General features: G+C 40.1%; 1 protein-coding gene across 1 annotated transcript; it reads right to left on the minus strand.

Moving 5' to 3' along the window:
* Nucleotides 1–1,447: 1,447 nt before the first annotated feature.
* On the minus strand, nt 1,448–9,361 carry LOC145994428 (uncharacterized). Its single transcript, XM_083130558.1, has 5 exons — nt 9,240–9,361; nt 6,526–6,658; nt 5,436–5,591; nt 3,561–3,715; nt 1,448–1,678 (listed from the first exon to the last, which is right to left on the minus strand). The coding sequence occupies exons 1-5, from the start codon at nt 9,341–9,343 to the stop codon at nt 1,507–1,509; spliced, it is 720 nt and encodes a 239-aa protein (XP_082986684.1). The 5' UTR covers nt 9,344–9,361; the 3' UTR covers nt 1,448–1,506.
* Nucleotides 9,362–9,758: the final 397 nt, after the last annotated feature.

Consider the following 9,758-nt stretch of genomic DNA (forward strand, 5'->3'; position numbering starts at 1 on the left):
TCGAAAAATCTCCCCATAGGTACCCCTTGTCGATTATGGTGATGCTGAGTATGTTTACCAAATTTGGTGGACCTAAATTCAGGGGCAGGGAGTCAATTGCTAATTTTTTTTTCATCGCTCGTTACTTCCGAACAGATGGTCGTCTTTTCTGCTTTAACATCGTCTCGGTGTCTGGAAGAAATTCAAAAATGGCGACCGGATCTCGGAAACGATTACACTTGATCAAAATCTGTTTTTGGGAATTAGCAAGGACATGTGATACAAGAAAGAAAATAATAAACGCTTATATAATATATGTATAAGTAGCCTGAAAGGGGACAAGATATAATTTATTTTCCAACAGCAACTCTCGTACGAGATGAGGATCTACTTTCAGGCAGTTTTAAGAAAAAAGGTTTTAGGATAATTTAAAAAAACGCTTATGTAGGTTTAGAAGTAGCCTGAAAGAGAACAAGCTATCAATTTTCGAACTACAACAACTTTCATATACGTGGCGGGTATGAGATAACACCCAACTTTCATTGACTGAATTCCATCGAATTATCTCGCACAGCACATTTAATTCGGGTAGGGGAATCGGAATTTAACTCGCCGGTCGAGAGTTTTCAATGAGGAAAAATTAGTGGCTGTGCTGGAATCGAAGATTCCTCTCTACTAATGAGGGAAAATTAGCGGTTGTGCTGGATTCGGGGTTTCCTCTCTACTATAGTTTAGTCCGTAAAATATGGTAAAAAAAGTCCTCGTGACAGGTTACAACTGGAGTGAAAGAGATCGACCTGTATGTTATCTAACTCGTGAAAGATCGTAAAAAAATAAATAGGTTAAGTTATATCACGTAAGATCGTAGCATACCTACAAAGGACGAGGTAGGAAAAAACCGAGTAAAGGTGAAGATTGTACTGGAACGTCGTCCAACGCCACAAAATCCACAAAACAATCGTCAAAATATGATATAACTGAGGCTAAATCCATAGAAAAAGAGAGATACCTACGAAGGATGTTGCAGAATCCGCTAATACATACTACTTTTATTTGGAGGATTTTGTACAGTAAAATTAACTTATGAAAATTACGTTTGTCGATTAATTTAAGCCACTCGACTTTCGCAAAGTACGGTGTCAAATGCTCTGAATATTTTAGATCGAATACGAAACGAATGCAGTCGAATAGCTTGTTCGTGATCTCTAACGAAACTGAATTGGCAACATCGCATTTACTCCACGTGGCCTTGACAGGAGCTGTCAGTTCCTAAAACGGACGCTATTGGTTGGAAAGGTTTGAGGGGTTTGAAGTAAAGTGGCGTTCCAACCAGGACTTGAACCATACAACACAGTTAAGCTAGAGTTTAAAGCACGATGCTTGGCTATAAATACAGATATCACATTTGATATTACCTAAACCATCAAAGAATTCAACGAAACTGTGAAGAAATTACTAGATAAGTAAATTCACAAAGAAAACTTTATTTTGATACATATATAGATGCTAGTGTGTGACAGTCACAATTTAAGGGTGGGGAGGCAAACCAACTGCAGCCAGTACATCCTCCAAATTGGCGCTAAAGGCCACGTGTATATCAAAAGAGCCATCTAGTAGCGCCCTTAGTAAGGAACCAGCCACGCCGTCAGAGACCTCTGGGTGTTGGGGGTCCACCCAGGAAATCTGATAATTGTACAAGCTGCAAAAAATAGAAAGCTGCATTAGGTCTAGCAGTATAATGAAGCCTCAGTAGCCTAAGTGAAGAATCAGACAATTTTTGTTTTGCACATATTTACTTATCATCAATTGAAAAATAAGTATTCAATTACAGTGGTAATTCAATATAAATCGAAAGTTAAATATAAATATGGAAGGCAAAAAATATATATAAACACTATATGTTATATACACATAGGATATATATATATATATATATATATATATATATATATATATATATATATACCTAGCTGATTGCTAGGCGTTGCCCGGGTATTGATTTATCCCAATCATCTATTAGACAGGATAATAATGAATTCCAACTATAGTTTAAAATAAATTTTCCTCGTCACTTTCTGGCATGAAGTTGCCTTGAAGGTAGGCTAACCCGCCGCACTGTTCAGTATATTTGGTTGCCTTTCTCTCAGGGTAATGTCACCAATTAGCTTTTCCCACCCCACCTCTAGTGGTGTAAGTGATATGTCTACCAAGTTTGGTTGCAATTGCTCCAGGCCAGCGAGAGTTATGCCGGAACAAACATACATACATCCATTTTTATATACGAGATAGATACATAATAACTCGTGGCGGAACAGCCCATTGATAGCTCAGGCGTACCTACCGACTGCCGGCCTCACTACTCACTCACTCACTCAAGGTGGGAGATCGTCCAACCAGTTAAGGGGTGACGTATGTTCAGCACGACGAACCCCCAGTCTTTCTTGTGGGTTTTCATGACAGAGTTGGGCTATTCAAATCTGAATTGCAAAGGTGTCAGAAGAAGTGAAGGTCCGGTAACTATATTGGAGCCAGTAGAAAATTGTGACCAACTTTAATACCCAAATATACACAAATCGTTCGTATTCTGAGCTACGCTGTCAGTTTCAAGTCCAACACGCGAGAGAAGGTTTTCAATATTAAAGAGGTTTCAAAATTCAACGGGAGCTTCTCGGCAGAAGGACCTTGCTCTGTTAATTGTACAGTCACCGACAATAAAAATGGGACACCCAGATATTGAAATACTCGCTTCTCTGCATGGCGTTGTGTGTGTTGCCTAACTATGTGGCAATAAGTGGATATTAATAGCAAATTTTCAATGGCAACATCTACCAGCCTCGTAGAGTTATGCAACACGCAAAACGCCTTGTAGGCCAGCGAGTATTTCAGGAACTAGGCGTACCAGTTTTATTGCCGTTGTGGATAAGAATATTGAAATCAACACCAATGATGTCAATTTTCATTTTGTAGCAAGGAGGAATATACCAGGGTTGTTACAGGTCCAGGAATTTTAAATAAATTCAATTCCGGTCCAGGAGAGAAATTCAGCAAGCGTAAAAGAGTTCTGGACTGTAAAGAACCTTTTTATCTGTAAAGTATTTCAATTCGGTCCAAGAACATTTTTTCTGGATCAATTTAAATTCGGTCCAGGAACATGTTTTCCAGAATGAATTTCAATTCGGTCCAGGAACCTTTTTTCCGGAAGAATTTCAATTCGGTCCATTAACCTTTTTCCCCGCATCAATTTAAATACAGTCCAGGAAACTTTTTTCAATGTAACAATACGCAACTTGTACCGACTTTATATTGTGCGAGTAAAAAGGTTCCGGTTCTGCAGCGGAAGCCAATAAAACCCAGAATAGTAATTCTCATTGAATGTGGAGGTGAAAATACCTTTTTAAAAAATACTTTTGTGTTCATTTTATGTAAAGATGGTACAAGTTAGTAAATTTTGGCCTTCCATGAGTGGAAGATTGGATTTTGATACCCTGATCACATCAAAAGTTGATCCCTCCCTCCCTCATACGCCCATGCTAAAAGCTGTATATGAAATAAGAACAGAATGAATAAATGAAAGCACTTACTCGAACACGTGGAAACCAGTCATGAAGTAGACCCAGTCGTTGGCATTGTAGTCAGTGAGGAACCCCATTTGAGAGCTGTTGGTGTGGACTGAAGCTGCGATGCTACCTTCGTACCTGTAGCCATCATTAATACGAACGGAGAAGTCATAAGTCACCTGAAAGCAGTTGGAAGCAATTCTCAGAATTCAACTGAAAATGTATCCATTGGTCAACATCATCGTTTGGTCTTAGGGCAATACTATACTCTATCCGCGCATAGCGGCAGAGAAGGGAGGAAATCGAGTGGGGGAGCGAAGCAGTACACGTTGGTGCGAAGGCTGGTAATTGCAGTCGATTCTCCCCTCCAGGCAATCCTGTTCCCTATCACGTGTTCATTGGAGGAACCTTCTCGCGTCACTACTTGCTCAGAGACTTGTTTTCGTTCGTTTGCTCCAAAGATACCCGGAACAGAGTATACTTTTCTTACATCGACCTCTTAAGTCAACAGTATACTCTTTCCTAGGGGTGTGCGCAGTAAGCGAATGGAAACAAGTCCTCTGCGCAAGTAGAACTCGAGAGTGCTCGACCAATGAACGCGTGAGAGGGAAAGGGATTGCAGCTAGCAGCCGTTTGCAGCAGCGCGCACTGCTTTGTTTCGCCCAGTCGCATTTCCCCTTCTTTACCATTTGGCGCGGTGTTGCCCCGCAGATTCATGGCCTGATAATGTTATGTAGTTGTATCTTTCTTAGAATCAAACTAAGCATTTAATTACGTTTTATTTAGTGATTTTGATAAATGGCTTGTATCCCTGTATTAGTGAAGCGTAGAAATAGCCTCAGAGACAACGCACCCATTTTCACTTTTAATAAACAATGTTACGTCCTTTTATATACTCTCCTATCCGATGGTCGAAATAAGAAAACGAACTTCTTTCAAACATAATTAACAAGGCAACGACGCTAATGTAAAATTGAAAGTTTTATAATAAATCTAGAGGATTTAGTAGAAGAGGAACATGATGAAATACAGAAAAAGAGATTGGAATTAAGCAAACAACACGATTACAGGAAGAAATAAATGGAGAAAGTTGAGTAAAGGCGTTGAAAACGGATAACGAAATTGTTTTAGTATTTGAGTTAAAGTGAGGATAGTTTGCGATTGACATCTAGTGAGAAGATTTAAAACTACACTGGATGTAAATGCTTGCATAGGCGGGTCTCCCTTATCACACAACGCTAGGACAACGTTGTGTTCTGACATCACTGAAAAAGGCTTTAATTGATAGGCTAAATGCCTACGTTGTTAGGTTAGGCTTTCTCTTAGCATAAATAATACATTTTCAGTGTATTTATGCTAAGATAACCAAACCTAACAGACCTAACCTAATAACTTAGGCATTAATCGTCTGACGTCGGAACAGCGTTGTGCGATAAGGGAGACCCTGCATGGGCAGGTGGAAGCATGTTCATAACTCAAACACCATCTTCGTTGTTGGGCTAACTGTAGTGTATTTATGCTAAGGGTTTTAAACAACCCTATCCACGAAAGCATCCCGCGCTTACTACTACACAGAAGCTAGATAATGAATACATCCTGTTATATATCTATTCTTATAACGTCTTTTTAACTATTTGTGTGATATTGACAATGCAATTAATTTACATATTATTAGATAGTGCTACATAATATTTATATTATTGTTACGTATAAATTATATTAACGTATTAATATAAATATTTATATTATTATTATTATTTCTGAAACACTGGTTCGGATCCCCCCTCCCCCCGTAATATATTTCAAGATACATGCCTGGATGAAGAATCGATAAAACATGGAAAATATGTTTATGAATGAATTTTAAAATATTAACCATATTACCCTTTTTTTACCAACCTGTGCGGGGTCGAAAGATAACACGAACTCCAAGAGCAACTCGTCGGTTTCATTGTCGTAGGTGGCAATAGCGTCGCCCACTCTCGAGATGTTGGCCAATCCGAAAAAGATGCCGTTGGTCATCAAGAAATCCACTATCTCCACGGTTCCGTCAATCTGGGAAAGAAAGGGACAAGATTTTTCCTCATAACAATCAGCTTAGCGAAAAACAGTGCAATGTTTTTACTGAGCTACTATTGCAAGTCCCGGATTGGCAGCCCGCAGTTTTATTGCACTACCATCAGTACGATTATTATATTTAAAAGACGAAATTAATAAACCCATTGTTGTGTGCGGTGTTGCCACTTTTCACGTACATCTTTACTCTGTTGAATAGAAATCCGTATAAAATCGGTTTCGAAATGTGAATTGACAATAATAATGGATTTTGAAAACAGATGCAATGAGCTTCAAAACAAGAGCAATATTGTAGGACTACCCAATACTAAGAAAACGTTGTTTTGCAGAATTGATGATAACGGCTTTTTGGACACATTTTAAAAATCTGAAAATTAAGAATTGTCTTTTATACCTTTCTGCTTCCACCATACTAAAATGTCATCACAATCAGACCGCCCGTTTTTCATTTATAGAATATCAAAGAGAGAGATCGTTTCCAAAACTAAAAAAAAAAGATACTTTTTGTTCTCGCGACGGTAAAAGATTAAAAGGCATACTCGAAAAATAATGTTGCTTAGCATAGAGTAACGCAGAATTGAAAACGCTAAATTTTGATGTAATCCGTTTTATACGTAGGTCTACTGGTTAATTTTTAATTGGAGTCCAAACTCTGGTATCTATAATATTTAATCCAATAGTAGTCTACTCATAAACATACAGTAGGGAATACTAATGTATCGCACGGGAAACTAAACATATGAGTAGGGTAGGTGGAGTGAGGGTATGAGAAAGGCATAATATCAGGTTTTCAGACATGACTTCCAGAACTTTCCGGTAGGTCTATGTAGATCCGCCGGTGTGAAAACAGAAACAATTCCACCAACTTATTCTTACTCAAATTCACTGAGGAAGCTAAAAAGATTCTACTCACTTCAGCCTCGAAATGGCCATAATCATAAACCAGGTTAACGCTGTCTCCATTTGCTTTGAATATCCGTGAGTACTCTGCCAGGAAGTCATCCACATATGTATTGTAATCGGCTTCTTCGACTGATGGATGGATTCTGAAAAGTAAGTCACTATTTTAGAGCCTTTCTACTTTTAAAGATCTAAATTCGATTTTAATTATTTATCAATAAGTTATCTGCAAATATAATTATTGAAATTCACGATAATCAAATTGTCTATTGCTGTTTTAATTAAATATCTCTTACATCGTGTGTCTTTATAAGGACTGGAATTGCCTTCATGTTGTTACATATAGATAGTATTCACTAGTTTTCTCTTATGTAAAGTTTATTATATTATGTATATTGTAAAGTATATTATATTATGTTCAACGCAATTGAGAGGTGTGTCGTTCTGTGCTGTACAAAATAATAATCGACGATTTTACATATATACAGGGTGATTCTAAAGGTAGGGTACAAACGAAAACCACAGATTCCTCCCATGAAATAGAGACGAAAGTGCCTCTTCCACTTTGCCGAGAGATGCCTCCGTGAGGAGCTAGACAACGCCGAAAACGTGTGAAAATGAAATTCACACCGCTGTAAAGCCAGTACCAGTGAAGATAGAAAGGCGGAACAAAAGAAGTCAAAAGGAACACCAAAGTCGTCCATCCGAAAATCACCAGGCGGCAGCTGCGCAGCGCATGCGCATGGGGTTCCACAAAGGAAATAGGAGTGTCCCGCAAGACAAGTGAAGGGAAAGGGTAGCGATCGACAACGGTAGGGACAAAAGAAGCAATGAAGCATGAAGTAACAATTGCACAGCGGGAAACAAACACCATGACTGAAGCAGTGCAGTCGAGAAAAGTAGTGTGGGGTTGGGTACGTGGTCCTATCTGTACGTGCACCTTTCATTGGCTATAACCTCCTGTGCCCGTAGTTGCTGTGTTTGGTCTGCTGGCGCACGACCTCTGAGCGACATCCCCTCGGTGATGCTACGGGGAATCCCTCGTCCCGCATTTGTTGTCTCCTTGGCAGGTCCCCGTCCGGTCCTCTTTCTCTTTTGTTGCACCGTGCTTTGTTCTTGCTGCGGTGTCTCCCCACTGTATTTGGGGACTCCCCATGCGCTGCACCGACAGCGCCGCCATTTCTGCCCCGAACCATGTATGCGTCTGTTGCCTGTCGAGTGTCACGGACCACTTTGCTTGCATTCTCGATGTGTTTCTTCGTCCTACGTCGTCCTCCCGTGGTTCTGCAACCCCGCACTACTTTTCTCGACTGCACTGCTTCAGTCATGGTGTTTGTTTCCCGCTGTGCAATTGTTACTTCATGCTTCATTGCTTCTTTTGTCCCTACCGTTGTCGATCGCTACCCTTTCCCTTCACTTGTCTTGCGGGACACTCCTATTTCCTTTGTGGAACCCCATGCGCATGCGCTGCGCAGCTGCCGCCTGGTGATTTTCGGATGGACGACTTTGGTGTTCCTTTTGACTTCTTTTGTTCCGCCTTTCTATCTTCACTGGTACTGGCTTTACAGCGGTGTGAAGTTCATTTTCACACGTTTTCGGCGTTGTCTAGCTCCTCACGGAGGCAACTCTCGGCAAAGTGGAAGAGGCACTTTCGTCTCTATTTCATGGGAGGAATCTGTGGTTTTCGTTTGTACCCTACCTTTAGAATCACCCTGTATAAGCCTTGAGGCCTCCCCTATCAGATGCTGTCGTTCAAAGAAGCTCGAACCGGCCCCCGTGGCGTAGTGGTTAGCACATCGCGTTACGACGCCAGGGTTACCGGGTTCGCTTTGATCATTTCATTTGTTTTTGTTTATTTTACATCGCTTTTCTGCCGCTTTTGGCTAATCGCGAAGATGAGAATGAGTGATGATGCGATGAAATTGATGAAGGGACACTCCGGGTTCTCGGGTTCGAATCCTGTCCAGAGGCTCTTTGGGAGTGTCCTTTTATCAGTTTCATTACATCATCACTCATTCTCATCTTCTCAATTAGCAAACAGTGGGAGATTATGTAAGTAAAGCAAACCAAATCAACTAATCAATGTCTTCAGTAACTAAATGCAAAAAAGATCTTGCCTTGTTATCTCTCTGTCCAAAAACTTTGAACTACAGTAAACCTATTACCTCTCAGAAAACTTAGTGAGGAAGAAGAAACTGTTAAAAATGAGTGCAGGCTGATGAAATATGCCCCAGGATATTATATCTTCCGGAATCTGACATTTTTTTCTAAAAAAAAAAAACCTTGTTGAAAACGATCTTGAAAATAGCGTCACACACACACATTCTCGAGCACAATTTCGTATCCACATCTATGTATGAAGATTGAACTTTATACATGAAATGAAAGACTTCCTAGCACCACTCTGCGTGTGTGTTTGTGTGGTGCAACGTGGGACTTTACTTAGGGGGGAGGGGCAGGTATGAACTTCAGGCTTAACTTTTTGGGGGGATCAGAGTCGAAACGTTTTTCATCCCATAAAAATAGTGTCCAGGATTATTTGCTGAATAACTGTTACATTTGCCAAATCATAAATATTATTATTTATTACTTAGCTCCTCAGGTCTTAGGATGTTAACAAGAGTATTCTTAGCTTACAAAATTTAACAAGCCTGAATATTTGGGGAGGGGGCAAATGCTCCCCTTGCCCCCGTCAAGTTACGCCTATGTTTGCGTCGATCTACTCACCTGAGTTTTCTGCTTCCCACGTGGGAATTTTTGGTCGTGTGACTCTTCACAGCTTCTGCCGACACAAGGAGTGCAAGGGAGATTAGAGCGAGATACAGTTTCATGTTTGTTAAGTAGATAGAAATATCTGAAAGTAAAGATAAATATAAAATTACTACAATTTCTACCTACCAGAAACCATGTACGGGACACACACGCGCACAAAGACGCACATGCATGTTAAATTTTAAAATCCAAAGATTGGGTGAAATTTATTTTATTGTATTGAAAAACATGCAAAGATACGTGATGATTTTATTTCAAATAACTTCACACGCAGAGAATCTACTCGTAAATATTTCCCATGATGGTCAAACCAGAAACTTATACTCTATCCCGGGAATCTGTGGAGCAAAGCCGCGCACAAATGCAGAGTAGGGGAGAAAGCGAGCGGGTTGTTGGAAAGGCTGGCAACGGCAGTCGCTTTTCCCATCCAAGCAATCCCGTTCCCTCTCGACTCACTACTTGCGTAGAGACTTG

The sequence above is a fragment of the Lepisma saccharinum genome, chromosome 10 (assembly GCF_977018435.1).
Source record: "Lepisma saccharinum chromosome 10, izLepSacc3.1, whole genome shotgun sequence".
In the NCBI taxonomy this organism is placed as follows: domain Eukaryota; kingdom Metazoa; phylum Arthropoda; class Insecta; order Zygentoma; family Lepismatidae; genus Lepisma; species Lepisma saccharinum.

Excerpts from the sequence above, each read along its gene's own strand:
- LOC145994428 (XM_083130558.1), bottom strand. The coding sequence starts at position 9,343 with ATGAAACTGTATCTCGCTCTAATCTCCCTTGCACTCCTTGTGTCGGCA. Across the intron at positions 6,659-9,239 it reads GTGGGAAGCAGAAAACTCAG|AATCCATCCATCAGTCGAAG; the intron begins GTGAGTAGATCG and ends CTTACTTTTCAG. Across the intron at positions 1,679-3,560 it reads ACTGGTTTCCACGTGTTCGA|CTTGTACAATTATCAGATTT; the intron begins GTAAGTGCTTTC and ends TATTTTTTGCAG.